Genomic DNA, 22,311 nt, shown 5'->3' on the forward strand with positions numbered 1-22,311 from the left:
TGGGAAACAGCAGATTCCTGTACCGCTTTGAAAACTTGACAAAATAATGAATGTAGCCTTTAAAAAAACAACTACAGAGCCCCCTTGCAGCCTTCTGTAGACAAGCTGAAGACTTACCCATAGATCTCAATCTACTTTCTTCCTGCTGGTAGAGAAATGGTAGAAGCATGGGCCAATACCTGCATTATGTCTATGATGTTGGAAGCCACTAGAAGTGTGTCTCCTACTCCACAAGGTGGCTCCATGCACATGAAGAGTCATTGTAACAGCTGTTTTCTTGTGATTGTGGTGTTTCATCTACAATATGTGAATCAACCCTTGGAATTGGAAGAGGTGTTGGTGTGAGATTTCCTCAGATATGAGTGAGAGATACCTGGCCAGGCTTTCCTTCCAAACATGCAAACAGGCAGTTTACGGATTTGTTGAATAGTATTTGTGCGTAGATGAATTCTTACGACTTTCACCTCAAACTGCTTTGTGTTGCTGTCCCTATTTCAGTGGCAAGAAATGTCCTGATTCCATGTCTTCATCTGACATGGTGCTAAAGTAGAGAATACCCACAGATTCATGGACATGGTTCAGATATATTGTCTTAATCTGAACACCAGTGTATTCTTGTCTTGCCTGTCTTGATTTGCAAGCTTTAGTGCTGATAACTGTGGCTTGTTTAAACGAGAGGTTCCTCTACGTCCAAACTGGAAAGTTTTTGTTTAATGCCAATCCAAGTTCATAAACTCAACAATAACCAGAGATTAAAGAGGTTCCCCATGGTTTGGTTGCATAGTGGTGGCTTTAAAAAAAATATCAAAGCTAAAGCAGCAGTGTAAGGTGAGGGATGCCTTGATCTCAAAAATGTATTAATGATTTCCTTGTATCAGTCTGAAATTATGTCTGAATTGGACTGCAAAAAGGTAAAGTGCGTGCTTACGAAGGAACTTGTCAATAAGTATTGAACAATGCAGGAAGTGTTTTATTAAGCTATAATTAGTGTATTATATAAAAAATAACTAGAAATGCACAACTGAACAATCTTTCATTCTGTATTCTAGTTTCCTTTTCTAATTGCATCATTCTTTCAGTTTCTAATATTCAGGTACTGTATAAGTGCTGATACATCAGCAGTGAGAAGCATCAGTATGCTCAGTGGGATTCTGTAGTTTGCAGAAACACATACCCACACACACCAAAAAAAAAAAAGGCCTGAAATAAGGTATTCTCTGTAGGAGAATAATCTCCATGTCTAACCAAAAGAGAATTGTTCATGTTCATTGGCCATGAGGTACTGCCTGCAGGGGCACTCTATGTCTGCGAGGGACAGCATATACAACAGTATGCTCCACCTCTAACTTGGAATGTTCCTGTCAAATCACAGACAGCTTCTTATCAGCATCTCAAAAGGACTAGGCTGATACAGGTGCATCCAGTGTAAGTTGGACCATTTGGTACATGGTAGTCAAGTATACTGAGAGGTTTGACAAAGTTTCTATCTTGACTTAACCTCTCTTTTTATGTTTTAGATAACATCTGAAGTACCAGTTCTTCTCTCTATCAAGTCCTTCATTCAAGGCTAGCCATGATCGGGAACATGGCTACTCCTGGAAAAGCTTCACAGCTGTTTTTGGTGCTTTTCTCTCTACTGATTGGGCTTCCTGTTGTGGAAGCTTTGGATATGGGAGATGCGTTAGCCCTCTTGCTGGGTATGGTTCTCAGCTGCATTGGATTCTGTGTGTGCCTGGGCTTATATGCAAGAAAACGAAATGAAGAGTTATGACATTGAAGAAAATATGGCACCGTCAAGTATATCTGTCTTGTTGGATGGTATTGCAGTTTAAATGTGAGTTTCTGGATGTTCCCAGTACTGGAAAGTGGACTGTACTTGATCAGAAGATTTTGGAAAATGAGTTTTATAGGAAGATAATTATTTTGTGTTAGTAAGCTGTTACATTGATAGAGAAACTACTTGTTTTGATCGAAGAGTAAAACTTAACAGGATAAATGTGCATAGAAAATTGTTAACTGAGGTGCAGTGAGGAATACCTTGAGGGAGAAGAGGTGGCCTGGGTTGAGGTTAGCGTGCAAAAATGCTGTATTTTTACCCTTAAACCTGCCTACATTGCTTAGCTTCCTGTGATGAAACATATGTCTATTCTCACCTTTCCCTAGATAAAGCCAATGTATTTGGGGGATAAGTTGAAGTGTCCTAATCATGTGTTCGTTTTGGATCTTCTTTGCTGTAACTGCATTTGAACAGTTGGGCCATTACCTCCACAATTATTTGGCAAATGATCTAAAGAGTGCCATTCACTAAGATTGTGTCCTTCATCAGCTTTGTTGAAATGAACAGGAAGCACACAAAAGGATGGCTTTTTGCCTAGTATTCTTCCTGTTTATTTCAGTAGAGCTTGAGTGAAAATGCCTTTCATAAAGACATAAAACCTCTAAATTTTTAAAAGAGTTTCTACATGTTTAAGTCACATTGAATTGCAATATTTTCTAGATGGGTCTCTTCACTGCATTCTTTGCAGGGCTTTTAATAAACTGTGGGACATGCAAAAGTATTAAAAGGTATTTCAAAGGTATTCAATGAGGTGAACCCATTCAAATGCTTTATTCTTGTTCTGCCAGCCTAACCAAATCAATAAACTCCACAAGTTGTGTGGTTTAAATGGTAGCATCCAAGGTCTTTTGTTCTTGACTTTTGTGCTTAATTCTCCAGTGACTGAGCACCAAGCAGTTCAGAGAAAACCTCCCTGAATTCATTTATGAGTCCAGTTGAGACCCATGATAGGAAGAAAAAAGAAGTAGAGAAATAGTGGAACATGCAGGAATAGAGTTCAGTTATTGCTTTCATCTGCTTGACAGTGAATCCAAATATGGCACAATATATGTAAGTCAGAAACAAGTAACAACAAGGATGATCAAGGGACTGGAAACCAAGCACTATGATGAAAGACTGAAAGAACTGGGCATGTTTAGCTTTGAAAAAAGATGGCTGAGAGGAGATATGATAGCACTTTCAATACCTGAAGGATAGTTATACAGAAGAGGGGCAGGATCTGTCTTCGATCATTCCAGAGGACAAAACATAATAATGGGCTTAATACAGGAAGCCAAATTTCAGCTGAATATCAGGAAAAATTTCTTAACCGTTAGAGCAGTATGATAATGGAATCAGTTACCTCAGGAGGTGGTGAGCGCTCCGGTGCTAGAAGTATTCAAGAGAAAATTGGACAACCATCTGTCAGATTAACTTTGATTTTGATTCCTGCATTGACAGGGGATTGGACTCCATTATCCAACTCCATTATTCTGTGATTCTAAGTAATGTGTTATAGAGAAAATACCACTTCACATTCAGTCCTCGGTCCTAAGAGCAAATGTATTTTCTTGAAAATTGGATGAAACCTTGTTCTTTTGCAAAAGGTCAGCTGTATCCTGAGAAGCACAACAGTGACCACCAACATAAGGAAGAAGAATAAACTAAGAACACATAGAGCTGCAGTACCTACACCATGAATTTTCTCTCAGTGAGTTTGTCTAGCACAGCAGTGGGCGACTGGTCTGTTTTGTTTTTGGGTTTTTTTTGCTGATAACTCATCAGCCCTAGCTGGAATAGCCAGTTCTGAGTCTTTTTGTCAAGTAAATTGGTACATGCCAGAGATTTTTTGCAAAACCACCATCATCAAGAGACAGGATGGGAGGAGTCTTCCTTTAATTTGAGTTGCTACTGGTAAAATCCAGCCCATAAAATCTCAACCTTCTTAAGAAGTTCTGTTTGCTAGAAGTCTCTCCTGGCTGTGAGTCAATATAACAGTATTTAACTGTGGTCCGCAGACCCCAATGTCCTCACAGGAGTTCCATGAAGGCGTGAAGAAATATTTTGATCATTTTTAATTAAAATAGAATGAATGCATGAAAGAAAGAAAATGTAGAAACAAATCTTAATTTGCCTTGCTTTGTATAAAATTTGGCTTTTTTTAACCTACTGCCTCCATTACAAATGAAAAAAGTAAAAATCAGTTATGAAAATAACTGTTTGATGGCAAACAACTGATATTTCTGCACAATGAGAAAATGCTAGTCAATTATACTGCCTAGCTGAGAGACAGCATGTGACATTTCTTGCTACTGTGCAGATAAGAGCCATGGAAAGAGAGAGCCAGAGTCTGTCTATGTCAGTGTGAGTGTTCAGATGGACTTGTTGACTGTGTTTCTTCGATTTCTGCTAATAAAACTGTTTGGTCAGTGTCGGGTAAAGTGACTTTTCAGTATTGCAGTGAATTTCATAACAATACATTTTGGCTGAGCCTTGGAATGTATCAATGGCTGAGTTTGAAACGTAAAAGAACTGATGATGATGATTAGCAAAATGAAGCTTCTTCCAGTCAACGTTAAAAGTGCTGCCATTATAACAAGGAATATCTGTCGATTGACTTCATGTGTACAGGTCCCAAAGACAAGCAACTACCACAGTGTGCGTTGTGTTACAAGTTATTGTCCGACGAGGCCATGAAACCATCAGAATTGAAGACATCTCAATACTAAGCGTAAAGTATATGCTGCAAAGAGCATCTTTTTTTTCAAAAGTAAGGAGCGTGAGCTTTGGGAAAGTAAAATGGTAAAAAAGACTGCAACTGGTTGTAACACTGAAAATGCATTGAGGGCCTCATTTAAGTTTCTTAACTAATAACACAACTGGAAAATCCTGTACAATGGCTGAAGAGCCTATATTACCTGCTGCAAAAATCATGGTTTCTGCATTGATCAACGAGAAAGCTGCCAAAGAACTTTCCTTAATACCTCTGTCAAATAAGACAGTTTAGAAGTGAATTGATGGTTTGTCAACCAATGTCAAGGAACAATTATTAGAAAGAATCCGTGTGTCCCCCCTATTTTGCAATGCAATTGGAAAAAGTATAGACATAACAAAGTGATCTTACTATGCTGCACAAGAGAAATGTTTTCAAAGATATACTGTTGATCTTCTCATTGGTGCACACTGCAGTTGAAGGTGTGTGTGAACAGATTTAACTTATTTCTCCCTTATCTCCAATCTGAAGATCTTTCATGAGAAACTTTAAATAGATGATACACTTCAGGGTTTTAAATCTTGAGTTTAGTCTGGGTGGTCCACAGCAACAAAGATATTTAAAGGGGGTTCCATGGTAAAGAAAATTTTAAGAATTGCTGCAATATTACATTATCAATACTCCTACAAATGAGAAGAGCTGAAGCGGGGGACGCAGGAGTGGGATATTTTTCTATAGCCCTTGACATCTGTTATATATGTCATAAGTAGGTCATCATGCAGGTTTCATAGTTGTTTCTTAACATGTTCTTTTAATGTTAGAATTATTTCATTTGGCTACATTACCCAATTACGGAATACATTTTGACTGCCTCAGATATGAAGTGTGTATGCCAAGAATTTGGTGCACTGTAGGATTTTCTGTTTGTGATGTGTGGCCCTGTATAATAGCTAAGCACAAAAAACTAAATGTGTGCACTTCACCTTTGTAAAAAGTAATATATAACATATCTGAGTACCCAAAATGTCTCGTATGAAATTGCCCTTGTCGGTTGTACCTGCAAGCATGTTCATGTACATGAAGGTTATTTGAAGATATGTCCTTTCTTGTAATTTTGACTTCAGAATGAAGAATTTGTACTTGTATTATATCTTACTTTCATTTACAATTAGTGTATAATAACTAAAGCTGTCTGGAAGGCATCTGTGTTTCTTCAAAGCCTGGGGTACAGTCTGAAGCCAAAAATGTTCATAGATTCTGTATACATTGTCTACATTTTTGTAGACCTTGTTTGGTGAATTTACCTTATACAAACCGGGTACATGTGGCCCTGGCATTTGAGCTAAACAAGACACTTTCCAGGTTTGATTATCTGGGGTGGAGGTGATTAACAAGCAGGGTGGGCTTGATCTAAATCAAATCAAACTGATTTAAAATTTAAATTGTGGTTTAAAAACTGGATTTTTTGATGATTTAAATCAAAAAACAATTTTTTAAATTTAAATCATGATTTAAGCTGGGTTTTTTTAATAGTTGATTTTTATCAACCCTGCCAACAAGTTAGTATGTAGTAGCAGCTTGTAAGAGCTGTGGAACATAACTGTAGTAAGTACAGAAGAGATTTACTCATTTACTTCTCCCAACAATTTTTAATAAAAAAATCTTTTCATTCTCTTGAATAACTCATTTTTGACAGAAATAGGGTAATTAATTGCCAGATGAAACTATTGAAACTATCACTGTTTGCAGACAGTGAAATACTCTCCTTTTTAATGATGTCTCTTAATATGTAGGACCTGACTTTAGATAGGTTTTACTCCCCTTGAGATAAACAATACTTCTTTATGCTCCGGCATTTCTTAGTAATTTTTGGCAACATTGGTAGTGCTTCATAATATGTGGAACTGCATGTGGTAAGAGTTACTTGTGAATGCTTTTCTTGGAGTGACGTATAGATTAGATTTAGTTTTCTTCCTTCCACTGTAATATTAATTTTTTTCTGTCCGTTCAATATTAACTTAGCCTTGATCACTGATGCTTCTTAGCATGCCTTACCTGTCCCTCATTCCACCACCCATGATCCAAAATGGAACCCACCAAAGCCTTTGACTTTCCCCTAACATTCCTGGCCTTTTAAAGCCTCCTCAGGTCAGAACCACCAACTCAATCTGAAGATGTGCTCTGTGTCATGGAGCACATTAGGCTACCCGAAGGAGGCAAGATGGAAGACCCACTGATGTGGAAGAAACATTCCATTTTCTTGCATGTTTTTAAAAATTAGGCACTGAATGAAATGGATGGGTGTACATTTATTATGCATCACTGTTCTGATATTAAGTTTCACGTTCCTGTTACTCACTGATATCATGAGGCCCTCCCTTTCTTATTAAAAAAATGCACATTCCCGCTTACTCACTTATATCATGAGGCCATCCCTTTCTTATTAAAAAATGCATCAAAGGATGTGCTTCATGTAACACTCAAAAACCAATGAAAGAATGAAGTTGTGTTACCTTTAAAAGCTGTTTTAATTGCATATCTAAGACTGTAGCTTGTATCCTTATATCACTGCATAGTTGCTAATCTGTTCATTACTATTATATGCAGCAGGTTGTAGGCTAAATGAAATGAGATTTTTGGATGTTTTTTGGCAACTTTCTTTAGATTTTTTTTTCAATAAGAAGGGAGATGAATTCATTGATGCAGGCAGAGGCATGGTTAACTCTTTCTGCCTGCAGATACCTATATTGTACCTGTCCCTTCTCATCCGCCATGTCTCCACGCCAAGCACTGCCCTGGCAGCAAGTCTAGAAGGAGTTGAAACTGGGACAATTTTATTTAGTCAAATTTCCTTGGAGGTTAAGGTCTTTGGTGTAGGCCCTCCTTGCCTACACCAAAGCCATGATCCAGTTAAGGGTTCCTCTCAATTGCCCATAAGCTTTGAAAAAAATCAAGTGAGTGGATCACAGCTTGCCAGTTTCTTCCAGAGGGAACAGCAATGACAAATATAAGGCTATGTGGGCAGGAAATATTTATTTGATTTCTATCTCACATGTATCCTAGAATTAGGACTCTCAGATGCTTTGTATAGCTTGGTAACCAACACCAAATAAACAGCCACTTTGTTTTGGCTGGGTTGGGAACACCTGATGTTTTGATGTAAAACACTGATAATCCCATATAGATGGCCATGCTAGAGAGGGGGGTGAAGGGAATTGTACATCATGAAATATGGAGCACCAATAATTCCCGGCCCTTTTGGAATTTTTTTTACTCTCCTTTAGATGTCAATAGCAATCCTATTAAACTAAAGTGTACAAGATCAAGATCTTACCCATTTAGGTATTTTAGACAGGCTGAGTAAACATGACTGTAAGGACAGCATTACTTCATTAAACTGCACAAACTATTTATTTGGAAGTTTTCTGAGTGTATATAGTTATTTTTTTAATTTCATAGGGTTTTAAGTAATTGCCTTATATAAACCCCATCATGATGCCTTTTTTCACAAAGGAAGCTGTTTAAAATGCATGATTGCTGTGCTGAGCTCTGATTTAAACACTAATCCAGAAATACATTAAATGTGTGGGCAGATAATATGTTCTGAACACATGTTTACAGGAGCCCACCTACTAACAAACAAAAACAAGCAAACCTGGCCTGAGGCATGTTGAAAACTACCACTTAAGCAATGTAGGAAAACCATTAACCAGAAGCCTGATGTCACGGCTGTTGAAGAGCACAAGTTGAAGCAAGCAAAAGTATGAGCACTTGGTTAGTCTTATTTGATTCAGTAGCTTAATGGTGGAGCACTGGTGTCTCTTTTTACATAGGATGTTGCATCAGCACATTTTATTTTGTGTATCAGCTTCTAGCTGAAGAATCACGCTGCTCAAGCCAGTATTCAGGAGCATGGCATGCAGAGGGGGGTTCCTGAAAACCGAAACATCTCTGGAAGTGAATGGTAAAGGCAAGCCTCACTCAAGCACAGCAGGCACTGTTTGTATTGCCTGCCTCATATTCTAAATGCACACCTGACATCTTTGTCACAGGAAGATCTCGGCACTCATTATCTTGTGTCAGCCCTGAGGCCAAAATATTATCTTGTAACTCTCTTTCTAATTTTGGTATTTCACAAGTGGATCCATTTGGCATTTTATGGAAATAGAATTTAACTTGATGGGACATGGAGACAAAAAACTCAACTGTTCACATTGTGCTCTAACCAGTAATTACAGTGAATCACTCATAACAAGCATTTGAAATATATAGAGAGACCAAAGGGTTCCAGGAACAGATATTATAGCAGCAGTTTGAAAGCATGTAGATGCGAATAGATGAATAGGTACCACCACAGTGAGAAGGTAATGGCATTCTGTGTCTAGTCACGCTGGCCACATGACCACGGAAACTGTCTATGGACAAATGCTGGCTCTACGGCTTGGAGATGGGGATGAGCACCGCGCCCTAGAGTTGGACACAACCGGACTAAATGTCAAGGGGAACCTTTACCTTTACTAGGGAGCCTTTGGAATTTATTTGGGACTATAAGGCCTAACAGCCTTAACCAACACAGGCAATGATAAATGATTCTGGAGGTTGTGTGTGAAAACAGCTGGAGGGCCAAATGTTCCCTGCTCCTGTTTCAACATGATCAAATGTGACTGCACCTGCAAAAACCAAAAAGCAAATGAAATGCCATGTGTATATAGTTTATTCCACACAACCATCCTTAGAGCTTTATTTTGGTCAGATTTTTTCACAAAGGAAGCTGCAGCTCATTGTGACAGCCAACACACCTCCCAAATTTAAGGGGAAAGTATTTTCATGTCTCGGTAGTACTGGAATAATGACGGTATGTGTTTTGGAGTTAAGACAGCAAAGGTGGCTGGGACTGCTTTACTCCAACTGGGAATTGTGATATTTCTCACTGCTGCCTGAATTTGGAAGTTTAATTACTGGCCCATGAGGAAATGGTCAGGTTTTACTCTGACTATACTGACTATATTGAGCAAGAATTTAGAGACCTGCGTAGGTTAATTTTTCCTCAGCAAAAGAGAAACCCACTTTGTACTTTGCTTCTCTGCCACCCTCTTGAGCTGCAGAGGGTGGCAGCGCCAGCTTTATATTGTCTTTGCACTTCACCTGTACTATGTTTTTTTTCACGCCAATCTGCTTCAACCCTCCATTCATCCTCCTGCTATAGTTAAATATTTGATCATCTGAATTTATTTGCTGTTTAAGTTGTGTAATTGATAAAACTGAAGACAGAGTCACATTAAATGTGGTTGAGATGAAAATTTGTCTACCAAGAGAGTTACACAGCCCAGCAACCACAGAGGGCAAAACAGTGCTCTCCTGATTGGATAGTTCTGCATAAAAAACATTGTGGAGGGAGATCCTAACCAGCTTATTCTAAGGCGTGTGACCTACATGGAAGAAACATTTGTAAATGTAAGCACTATCATGTTCAATGAGATGCATAACAAATATTGGCTTATCCTTTCAGTAAGAAGAGTGTGTGATAGGTATTGGCTTGGGTAATGGACTAGGACCTGAGGATGGGGGTTCAAGGTTCTCATTAGGTGAGTGGGCCAGTTCTATTCTTTCAGCATGACTCACTGCACAAGGTTGTTGTTAAAATAAAATGAGGAGAATATATAACAAATAAAATAATATGCCACTATTAATGAAGGCAGCAGGATGTAATAACAAACCTGAAGACTTTGTCAGATGTTCTTTGTCCTGTGAGTTGGACAGATCGGCCCTCTTCTTTTCTTTTTTCTTTTTTTTTTTTAATGCAAGGGCATTCATCCAAAACCCTACCTAAAATAGGCAATGATACAAATAGACACTACTGAGCCAATTCCGTCTGATCCACACTATCCTATACAAAGAGTAGTAAAAGCCTGAAGGTCGGGCTTGACTACAGTGGCTATTATTTTACCATACTACACAAGCGTGGCAAGGTAAGTAGGAAACAGCAGCACATACTTATCACAAGCATTCCTTCAGCAGTACTAGAATTTCCAGGTTTCAGACTTCAGCTCACGTTTTGGAGTTCATTTTCCAGATCTTTGATTTTAGTCTAGAAATCCCAGTTTACAGAATGAGTCCAGCTTGGCAATCGTAGATTGTAAAGGTTGTTCTCATGGCTTCAGGTCATCCAATTTCAAGATGCTCAGGATCATGTTTGTCTTCTTTACTACCTTGCATGCTATAAAGTTGCCGTTCCCATGACTGCTACAGTTTGCATGTTGGCCTTGAAATTCATCATGGAGTCTCTATACTCTTTGTCTCCCTCAGACACCATTTTGCAATCATTGCTGAAAGGCTTGTCCTTAGGTTTCAGACTATGACTCTGAAACCTTAGGCAATAAGAAGCTGCTGACCTGGAAATCTTGACCCAAAAGTAGGCATTCTGAGAGCTCTGATGAGGCCCAGGCCATTCAAAATTGGAGTAAATATATATATTTTAATGTAAAAAAATGGCAGGTACAGGAATATATAAAAAGTTAAATTAGAGAACCATATACTCTTGGCTGAGGAAAGGCCTCCCATGAGATGAATCTTGGGCCAAATACACCCTTCCCAGAAGCAATACTGACTCAATTTTCTACCCTGGCCTCAGGTCCCCTTTGGACATCACATGGACATGTTATCTGTATCATCAGAAGGATCCACTCCCAGGCTTAGGTTTTGACCCTGAAATACCATGGAATGAGCTGTTGCTGAACTGCAGTCTTAATTAGCACCCGTTTATGTATGGGGTACAAAGGAATCCAATAAATATTGCAGAGGCAGAGGAAAGTACTGAGTAATCTCTTAAAAGGGAACAAAAATAGATACTTGATCTGGTGTGGTGAAGTAGTGCAGGGAGAACTGTGAACTAGAAGTTTTTAGTCTGAATCTCATCTCTGCTATTAATTGAATATGTGGCCCTAGGTAATGTATTCTCTCCCAAGCCTGAGTCTCTGCATCTATACTGTGGCGGATAATAATAATGATTTACTTGATAGAAAAGCTGGGCAACCTGTAGCCCTCAGCTTGCATGCAACCTTTGGCCTAATTTTAACAGCCTTCAGAAGAGAGCTATCTCCCTTCTGCAGCAGCCTGCTTGGTATGAAGTTAAAAAGGGTACAGAGAGAAAGCAGAGGAAACACATTATGGTACTCCCAATTTCTATGAAAAAAAATTAATTGAAATGTGGTGTTGAAAGAGAACTTCATAGATACCATAGGCTTCCAGAAAGACAAATAAGTTTTAGATCAAATCAAGCCTGAACTCTCACTAGAACAAAAGTGCCTAAACTGAAACTGTCATGCTTTGGACCATTGGAAAAGACAATAATGCTGGGCAAAGTTGGATGGAGCAGGAAAAGAAGGAGTCCAAAATATGACATAAATTGACTGTATAAAGGAAGCCACAGCCTTGAGTTTGCAAGAACTGAACAGGACTGTTAATGATAGGACCTTTTGGTCTTGGTTCATAGGGTCATGTGGCAAATGTCCTGTCAAAAAAGTTAGGATAACATTTAGTCTACACACTAGGGAAGCCAAAGTAGGCACTAGTCACAGTATTTCTGATTGCCAATAAAATGTCTCGTGGTCCTTGTACACGCATTTCCCAACCTAATGGTCATTACCTTCACAAAGTGGGGTTTTTTTGGGGGGGGTGTTGCAGGTTGTCTTATATGTGTTGTAGCCCTTGTTAAATAGTTTCTTTCTTGACCTTTGGAGTAGGGTATTAAAGTTAGCTCATACTTGTATGTCTGAGAAACAGGTCCTTTGGGGGAGAAAGAAGCCTTTACTTTCTGAGAAGGGATGACCGGTACTTTTTTTTTTTTTTTACAAAAAGAGAAATACCAACAGAAACATATAATTGCTGCTGATTTCACAAGAAAGGGATTTTAACTAAGATGGTCACTTCCAGAGAGCTAAAGAAAGGGAGGAAAAGGAAAAAGAAAAGAAAAAACACACACACACACCTATGTCAACTAGGGCTGATGAGAACTGTGGTCCAAGAACAACAGACTGGAAGATCACATCCTCTGTGTAGATATACTGTGAGAAATGTGACTTCTTTTTGGCTGCAAACAGAGGTAAACAGAAACACAGCAAACTTCTTGTCAGATGGGTTTGAGATAAAATTTCGTTTATGTAATAGGCAGTACATGCTTAGCTGCAGCCAGATTAAGAGTACAGCCTAAGACATGAAGGAAGATATGGTCCTCAGTTCAACGCAGTCATGCAGCTAGAGTTACGTTGTCTTACACCACATACCTTTTTTGTATGCCACACAGTTCTTGTACTATAGCCTGAGTTGCTGATTTTTGAATTTCTCATGAAATTCTCAAGTTTTCCCTTTCTCATTGACTGGCACCTAAAGTCTCAGTAACTCACTCTGAGACATTTGTAGGAGAAAGAATAAAATGCATTTCTTTATTTACAGTTGCTTGAAATTACAGACTTGTGGATGCTACTTCCTTTACTGCACACATACTTAGCAACCAACTGAACAGATCAACAGCAACGGAACACCAAACTGCTTCCAACCAATGAAAGAGATGGAAAAGAACACTGAGCAGAGATGAGGGCTCTCTAATTCAAAGGCTGGAAGGGACAATTGGTTACTGCTGGATAAACAGGTAATCATACTAGCCAGAAAAGTCCCTCCCAGTCAAACAAATTGCAGACAGCATGTGAGGTTGCAAATAAAACTCCAACAGCCTGCATTACATTTTTGCCTAACAGTACTTTCCAATATACTCCTACTTATAAATCCCATTGAGTTTAGGCAAGATTAGGTAAAGCTCTATTCAGTTTAGTTTAGTTTCAGTCTTCAAAGCTGTTGCTGGTCAGAGATAGATAGGTCTTTTTCCCCAGAAGCAAAACATTACTGTGAGCCATCCCTATGTTAGTGCACCATATTTTAATGTCCATGTAGATAAGCAGTTGAGATTTTATAGAAGTCATATTCTTCATATAGATGACAGCTGCTGGAACTGATTTGTGGATACTGATCACTAGCACAGCTGCCTGAATTTTACTGAGTGCTCCGGAAGGTGTGGCCATGGTAAGTGTTATGAGGAGCAATGTTTACCATTATTGTGGAGGAAATGGCAGGGATGTTGGCAAGTTTTGGGTTCAAGTCACAAATCCAAATCCTAGTCTAAGTCTTCAGTACCAAGTACCAAGTTCAAGTCCCTATTAAAAACAACCGTTTTCCCCCAGAAAAAGAAAAAGAAGGGTGGATTCCTCCTCCCTGCCTCCTCCTCTTGCCCAGGCCACCGTTGTGCTTGGAGTTGTGGCCAGTACAAAAAATAAAAATAAAAAATTGCTGAGCCCCTTCACTCCACCCTCTCACAGACTCACCCTCCCTGTCTCTACCTCTTCATCCACCATTTGCCACCATTTTCCTGCTTTTCCTGCATCTTCTGGTGAGCAACACAAAGTTTCTTCCACGTTTATGGCGTCCTTCATTAAAAGAATAGGGACTCAAAAATGCCACTTGGAATGGGTCTGAGTTGCAAATCAAGTCTGAGTCATTAAAAAACAAGACAAAACCAAGTTGAGTACGAGTCAAGTCGCTTGTGGGACGTAAGTCCATGTTGACAGCAAGTTGCACAACTCAAATCCCCATCCCTGGAAAATGGTAACAATTGCTCCTAGCAGAGCACTTTTTGGTAATAATTTTGGTGACACATTGATGCAAGTGTGGATAGTTTGAGGCCCTGAGGCCCTGAGACTATGTTTTTCATATACATATACATTCTCTAGTACTTCTCCCTTACTTTTAAAAATGAGTTCCTTGAAAATAAGTCACTGACCAGGGTTCCAGCATGCCACTGGTACTAGAATGGGACATAGAGACATCTTGACAATAATAGATATATAGCTAAGAGTTTCTAGTGTAATTAAGTAATGCTTTTTGAAAAGGTATTCCTCCCGGGCTTCTGAAAAGGAATATGAGCTCATTCCTCACCTTTATATCACCTTTGGATTAAACTGAAGGCAGCAGTGTTTTGGCTTGATCGATGGGTGAATCAAACACTTTTACGTAGAGTGTCTTCTGAGATGTTGGCAGTTAAGGCAGAGAAAAGCATAGAAGAGGAAGTCCATCTCTAATTCCGCTTAGTTCACTTGTTTTAACCCTATGGACTGTTTGTAATATTATGCCTGCACATACACGCACCAGGCATTATGAAACATGCACGCGGACATCAAAGGATGACTCATTTGTTTCATTTGTTCTATTCTGAAGTTTAATGAATCCAATTAATCATGCATATTTTAGTAGGCGCTTCATTACAAAATGACTTTCTAGGGCCACAAATAAAATAGCTATCCTTTATTCATAGGAAATGAAGCTGGGGAAGGCAAAGGAAATGTGTAGACCTTTTGCCAGAGCCGCATAACTAGTCAATGACTTTTTTCTTGCACACCACAGTTACGGAGAGTAAATCTCCATTGATTGCAGCATTGTGGCTCAAGCGGAGACACTGGAGAAAGCATTCTCTTTTAAATTGGGGGTAGGGAGTCATAATAACTAAGAAATTACCCTTGCGCTCTCTTTAGTCCTTTAGGTGCCCTATATACATTGGTGTGGTGGTTGTGCTTGGAGCAATACACTATTTACAAGAGTTAGGGTCCTCAAACATGTCAGGCTGTGGGGTTTACTCTGTCATAAGGCAGAGTGAAGCAACTGCCTCAGGATGCAAGATGCTGAGGGATGGGAAGTGATAGCAAAGTGCTGGAAGGCAAAGTTCTGTAGGACACATAGCCTACTGTGAGTCCTCTAAGCTAGTTCCCACATGTTACTCCTCTCCATGTGCTTCACGAAGTGGACTGTAATCTATAAAATCTTACACTGAAATAGATTTGTTGCTCTTTAAGGTGTGGGAAGATTTAGTTCTGCTTTGCTTTGGCTTTACACAGTAAATCAGTCATTCACAGACTTCTGTTTCTTACATTCCACCAATTGTTCTGTCAAAGAAACCAGAGTCCCACCATGACTGAAAAAGAAAAGCCCTCTTCTTCTGAGGACATTTATATTTTCTAATTGTTCTGTTATTATATTTATTATTTATGGCAGTATAAACTGGTCCATTGGGGCAAAAATGCATTGTTCTATCTTCAGGCCACCGTATTATTTAGTGCTATTGTGGTGTGCTTCTCTACATGAAATTGAAGTGGGGTGTCATTGTGTCCTTAGTCTAATGCAAGCCTGGCAAGAATGTCCTGGATCATGAGGAATGTTGAACACTACTGTGTATGGGCACCATGATGACCATTAAAATAACCAAATTCCTACCATAAGGAATAAATGAATCAAAGGAGAAGTTCCTGTCCACTTTGTAGAGATTGTACTAGATTCACATAATCCTTGATCAGAAACATTACTCTTAAAACCAGCGTCCTTGAGGATTATACTTTGATGGGAAAAAAGATTATCTCCTCTGTTTCACTGGGTGGTCATAAAGCAATTGGTTTAGCCATTACACAGGGATATTAATAGCTGTTATACAGGTACTGTATCAGAAAACTGAAACACTGGATGGGTCAGAAAGTTGTGTCTGCTCTTGTACTATCTGAAGATGTTCTTTTTAATGCAGGGCTATTGAGGCATGCAGAATTATTGTGTTTGGATAAACAGGGTCTAGCTCTGAGTATTCTATGCACAGAAATCCTGAAAAGGGTTGCTATAAGTCAGAATTAACTTGATGGCACATCATCATTATCACTAACTCTTCTGACTATCCTAGTCAAAATGGAGAGGTCAGGGTGGAAGGGGCATAGCCAGTGCACATGTCTCCATATCTCTTCCACATTTCAAAATTTTGGAGTGTCTGCATAAGGCTTGATCCAGATTTCAAGTGACAAAATTTAGACACTTTCATCTGCAGTGGTCTGTGAATAAGTGCGTCTTGAGTAGGAAGGTCTGTGGGTACATTATTTCTTTTCTCCTTAACGGTCTATAGCAAGCTTTCTTATGAATGGTATCACTGATGTTTCAGGGTACGTGCCTATTGTCAGTGTAATCCAAATGCGAAAATGTTTTTGCTTTTCTTTTTCTTCCTCTGCCTTGCCTCACCTTACCCTGTCATGCCACACCACACCAAGCTGTATTCAGAATCCCTTCTTTTTATGGCAGCAGCTACCTAAGATGAACACCTCATAGGAACATCTGATGAAAAGGACCACAGAGATGGGCATTAAGCCTGTTCCTATATTTGCACTGGTCCCCTACTATCACTGACACCCCTAAAGCTTCTGCAGCTAGGAGAACCTGTGCTTGCGGAGGCTGCTGGCAAAACATACACTGATTGTAGACAAGAGCATGAACAGACACACAGATGCTTTTGAAAGTTCTGGGAACATGGCAACAGCTGAGGGGAGCAGCACAACTTTGGAGATGGGAGGACTAAGGGTACGGTCCCATGGCCACTATTACCACTGGTGCCATATTCATGGGGCTAAGGACCTGATAGGATTGCAAATAAAATGGTGGGGATCCTTTCTTTCTCTTATTGACGTTGCATTTGCCATTTTATTTATTGCTAATGAATCTTCCTCAGTTCTTTCTATTCTGGCTGCAGGCATATCCACTGTAAACAAGACAGTTCAATATCTTTCAACACTGTCTGCCATGTAGTTCTGTATGAGTTGATCCTTGTTTACTAGAAGGAGATGAGGAGGGTCAGGCAATATATTTTACCAGACTTTTTATGAGATCCCATATATTTTACTGCAACATCATTTCCAACATGCCAAAGAAAGCAAATTGCAAAACAAGGTGTTTTGTCAAGGTTGACCCTTGGTAGGTGCTGTGTCTAGCAGTGGGATAAATTAACCCACCATCAAGAAACACACAAAAGAAGGACCTTTTATTGTATCCAGTGGTGCTGGACCTGGGAGAAGCATAATTTTCATTCTGGTCTTAAGATCAGAGGAGTGGGAATGAATACTTTGGGTTAATCCAGTGTCTTGCTTCCTTGGATGAGACGGAATTGGATGGTATTTGCAAGCATTTGCCAATATCCTGCTGTTTCACACAGTTGTGGAAGGATGATTATGTAAGTGTGCTCCCTGTTCCAGAAAGCTCCCCTTTGCATGCCCTGCCTCACACTGTGACATGATTGCTTGAGTAACAAGTTGCATGATAACTTGCACAAAAGTGGTAGGGCGAGGGAAGGCTGCACATCAGAGGAACCCTTGTGCAATACAGTATATCTTATGCTCTGAATAGGATGTTAGCCATCATATGCCTGTGTGTTTAATATATTTGTACAAAAACAAATCGTGTAGGTCTGAAAAAAGACCCAGTGTGGTGTAGTGGACAGAGTGACAGACTAGGACTCTGGAGACAAGGGTTTGAATCCCTTCATTGACTACACAAAAGCCTTTGATTGTGTGGACCGCAGCAAACTATGGCAAGTCCTTAAAGAAATGGGAGTGCCTGACCACCTTATCTACCTCCTGAGAAATCTATATGTGGGACAGGAAGCAACAGTTAGAACTGGATATGGAACAACTGATTGGTTCAAAGTTGGGAAAGGAAGTACGACAAGGATGTATATTGTCTCCCTGCTTATTTAACTTATATGCAGAATACATCATGCAAAAGGCTGGACTGGACGAATCCCAAACCGGAATTAAGATTGCCAGAAAAAATATCAATAACCTCATATATGCAGATGATGCCACTCTGCTGGCAGAAAGTGAGGAGGAATTACAGAACCTCTGAATGAGGGTGAAAGAGCAGAGCACAAAAACTGGTCTGAAGTTCAACATAAAAAAAAAGATCATGGCCACTGGTCCCATCACCTCCTGGGAAATAGAAGGGGAAGATATGTAGGCAGTGACACATTTTACTTTCTTGGGCTCCATGATCACTGCAGATGGAGACAGCAGCCACGGAATTAAAAGACGCCTGCTTCTTGGGAGAAAAGCAATGACAAACCTAAACAATATCTTGAAAAGCAGAGACATCACCTTGCCGACAAAGGTCCACATAGTCAAAGCTATGGTTTTTCCAGTAGCGATGTATGGAAGTGAGAGCTGGACCATAAAGAAGGCTGACCACCGAAGAATTGATGCTATCAAATTGTGGTGCTGGAGGATACTCTTGAGAGTCCCTTGGACTGCAAGGAGATTAAACCTATCCATTGTGAAGGAAATCAAACCTGAGTGCTCACTGGCAGATCCTGAAGCTGAGGCTCCAATACTTTGGCCATCTGACGAGAAGAGAAGACTCCCTGGGAAAGACCCTGATGTTAGGAAAGTGTGAAGGCAAGAGGGGATGACAGAGGATGAGATGGATGGACAGTATAATTTAACCTACCAACATGAATTTGACCAAACATTAACACTACCTGAGATATAGATGATAAGTTGGATAATAGCCACTTCTACATCACCAAAAAGAGGAGAAAAGATGACACTGAATTTGCATGAAACTGTATCTCCTGTGTTCTGGTTCACAATGCCCTTCACAGATTTTCAAGGTATGGGAGATGTTCACAGAATGATTTACCTGTGCCAAATCATATGATTTTCCATGGCAATGTAGGAATTTGAATCTAGATCTTCTGAGTCCTAATCCAATACCCCATTATCTACACCACACTGGCTCTCCAAATTATATGTACACAGGTATAATTAGAAATATTTTTTATAATTTAAACAGAATTGCAATATCTGTCATTCAGAAGGAAAAAAAATGATCAGTTGATTTGTGTGTCTATGGAGTTTGCCACCCAGGCACTGGGCACGGATAGGCAATTTCAGAGTTCCTAATCTCCTTCCTTGTCATCCCCCCCCCTTCTCAAATCACACTTTCAGTGGACAAATGGATGGCAACTTCAAGAGGATTGTTCTCTGGCAGTCCTTCATACAGAGGACTATCTTTACTAAAAGAGGAGATGTAGCCTTTCTGTGTGAAAGACTTGCAAAAGTAGGCAAATGTTTCAGCTAGCATCAAAACAAAAAAAGAGTGGAAGATATTGAATATCACTAAGAAAATTATTGCTGCTCTAAAAGCCATTTCCTGCAGACCATACCTCAGGAAAACATAGCACCTCCAGGAGGGCTTCTCAAAAGCCAAGCAAGAGAGACACAGGTCTCTTCACTAGCCCTTTCTGACTGGATGAAGACTCCAAACCTGCAGACTGTAACATACTCTCCTTTTTAGAACTATACCTGAACTTCTTAGCAACTCCGCAGACGCCTGTTTAGATATCTATGCATATTCCTCACTGATAGCCAAGGCATGCAAGGCTATTGATTGGTCTATTTGAATTTCCCTCTCTGGGAACTGCTCAGCCGCTTCTTCACTTATTTGCTTTGAAAGAGGCTTTCTTTGTCCTTGGGTGGATAGTGAGGAGGTAAGACTGACCTCTGGCCTCTTCCTGGAAAATGCTTTGGTAAGTTGTTCCTGGTACGTTTAGTTAGCTTATGGTTGGTTAGATGCAAAAACTTTCTGAAAAATCTCTCTGGTGCTTCTGGAATATCTTTCTTGGGTTTTAATAGTCTAAGGACAGATGTTAACATATGCTGGTATGTTTCATAAGGATTTTGAAGCCTCTTTCCTTCTCCATTTGTACAAAGGTCTGAATTCTAACACGGACAGTGCATATAAAGGCTATAAAAATGTATGGTTGTTATCTATGACAAATAGATGGTGGGTGCCTTATAGCTAGTTCTTCCTTGTAGGGGTGGAAACACAAGCTGACTGGCACAAGGCTACCAAGTGAGTTTCATGACAAAGCAGGGGCTTCAGTTTGGATTGCAAAGTCGCAACCAAGCACTCAAAACATTATACTACCCTGGCTCTCAGTATGATTGCTAGTGTAGTGTCGTGGATAGTGACAGATGATGACTCTGGATAACAGGGTTCAAATTCCCACTCAACCATAGAAATCCACTGGAGGAGTGGAACTGGTAAAACCACTACTGAACTATCTCACTTACCTGGAAAGCCCTGTTAGGGTCTCTACATGGTACAGAACAGACACACATGGGATCTCTATGAGAGAACAAACCTTCATCTTAAGCCTGCCTAATATTTGTGAATCCAGGTAGGAACACTGCAGAATCCATTTCTCAAAGAACTGAACAACCACAGGCCAGTGTTTTTCCATTACCTTTTCAGCGTATGTGGAGGTGTTCATATTCCCTCCTCAGCATGATATTCTGCACAAATTCTGAGGCAAAATTGTACCTGACTGTACGCTTTCCCAGACTTTCCTCTTCCCATGGGCCACTTCAAAAAATTATTCTGACTAACTTTGAAAATAGATTTCAAAGACGTGCAGCATGTTTCTGCCTGTTCCTAAAGAGGCACTTTCAGGCATCATATGACACAGGTCCAGCCTGAATATGTTTCTCATGTGAATGCACATTTTCTTTTCCTTTTCTCCTCTAGTAGGGCCCCGTCTTGTAGCAATCATCCAGTAAAATATACCTAATAGCAGAAGGCTGCATTGTAATATGCACTGTAAATTTGATACCATTTGCCATGTGCTTTTAAGTAACTGCAGACAGTTAATCATTCTAGGTTTGAGCTGGTAATGGGCTGAGTCTTCTTCGATGAACAAGACAATTATTTACTAGATTTTGTGAGAATGTACATGTTGATTTATTCAAGTTATTTGCTGAATTACCTTGGAATACGGAACATCAGTATAAGCAAGCCAATCCATATACTTAATTGAGAATACATTTTAGTAAATCCAGACACTCTGACTTAAAAGACTTTGGTAGGACTTGCAAGCAAATATTCTGAGCTAAGAGGGTAAAAAAATCAGGAAATTAATTAATGCTATATCAAAACGAGACTATTTGCTGCCACAATTTATTCCTGTGTAGAATTGACAACTGATTTCTGCAATGACAGCAACAAAAGGTCCTGTGACTTCTTGAGGGCCAACACATTTCTTTTGACATAAGCTTTCATGGACTTGCCTCTGATGATGGAAGTATATTCAGAATACAGCACTAACTTAATTGTACCATTATTTGTGTTTCAGAAACCTAACCCCTTTCCTCAAGCACTGAGCTGGCACCCTTCTGTTTATGTGTGCCTCCCATCCCCCCCCCCCCGTTCCCAAATGGAAGTAGGAATGTTTCCACTTAAATACATCACACTTGCAAATCTTTTTTTCAGTTCCAGGCAAAAACTCATCACACAAGAACAAGAACCCTCTACACAAAATGAGAAAAACATTAGGTCCTGGACCCATTCATTAGATATAACTGGCAGCACGCCACAGTCCTTCTGCTGCCTTAATTTGCCTCCATTAATTCCTGCAGTCTTGTGCAATTTTTCCCCCCAAACGCTTCTCTCTCTTTTTTTTTTAAAGTACAATTTGGTTGCAATTAAAGCAAATAATAGTACGGAAGATTTCCCCCACCCCCACCCCGTCGCCAAAGGGGGAATCAGATGAATACAGTTCAGAAGCAGGAGGGAGCATCCCATTCTTGTCCCTCCTCCCACCCATATTCTGCCAAGTGCAATAACAATGCAGTCATCATCGGGAGAGAGAGAGAGAGAGAGAGAAAGACGTGGCGGGAAAGGGTTGGGGGTGGGGAGGCTCTCCTATATGGAAAGCAGACGAGCTCTGAGGCGGGCAGTGTACCGCTTCATGCCAGCCCGGCTCTCCGGACTCAAAGGACCAGGAGGACTCTTTGAGTTCAGCGTTGTTGCAGCAGCAGCAGCAACACACCGCTGTTGTAAGCCTTGCTACTACTGCTATTGGGGCTGATTTGCCGTCATTGAGCCG

At 40.0% G+C, this 22,311-nt stretch overlaps 1 protein-coding gene and 1 long non-coding RNA gene across 2 annotated transcripts; one reads left to right on the plus strand and one right to left on the minus strand.

The window, feature by feature from the left end:
• The first annotated feature begins 1,573 nt into the window (after positions 1-1,573).
• SMIM30 (small integral membrane protein 30) lies at positions 1,574-2,671 on the plus strand. The gene has a single exon (XM_073000514.2). It carries the CDS (start codon positions 1,574-1,576, stop codon positions 1,769-1,771), a length of 198 nt encoding a protein of 65 aa, XP_072856615.1. The 3' UTR covers positions 1,772-2,671.
• Positions 2,672-3,564: 893 nt separating this feature from the next.
• Positions 3,565-22,311, minus strand: LOC144583296 (uncharacterized). The gene is made up of 2 exons (XR_013537006.1): positions 10,247-22,311; positions 3,565-9,199 (listed from the first exon to the last, which is right to left on the minus strand). It is a non-coding gene; the product is annotated as an uncharacterized LOC144583296 (long non-coding RNA).

Source organism: Pogona vitticeps, chromosome 5, assembly GCF_051106095.1.
Source record: "Pogona vitticeps strain Pit_001003342236 chromosome 5, PviZW2.1, whole genome shotgun sequence".
Taxonomy (NCBI): domain Eukaryota; kingdom Metazoa; phylum Chordata; class Lepidosauria; order Squamata; family Agamidae; genus Pogona; species Pogona vitticeps.

Excerpts from the sequence above, each read along its gene's own strand:
- SMIM30 (XM_073000514.2), top strand. The coding sequence starts at position 1,574 with ATGATCGGGAACATGGCTACTCCTGGAAAAGCTTCACAGCTGTTTTTG.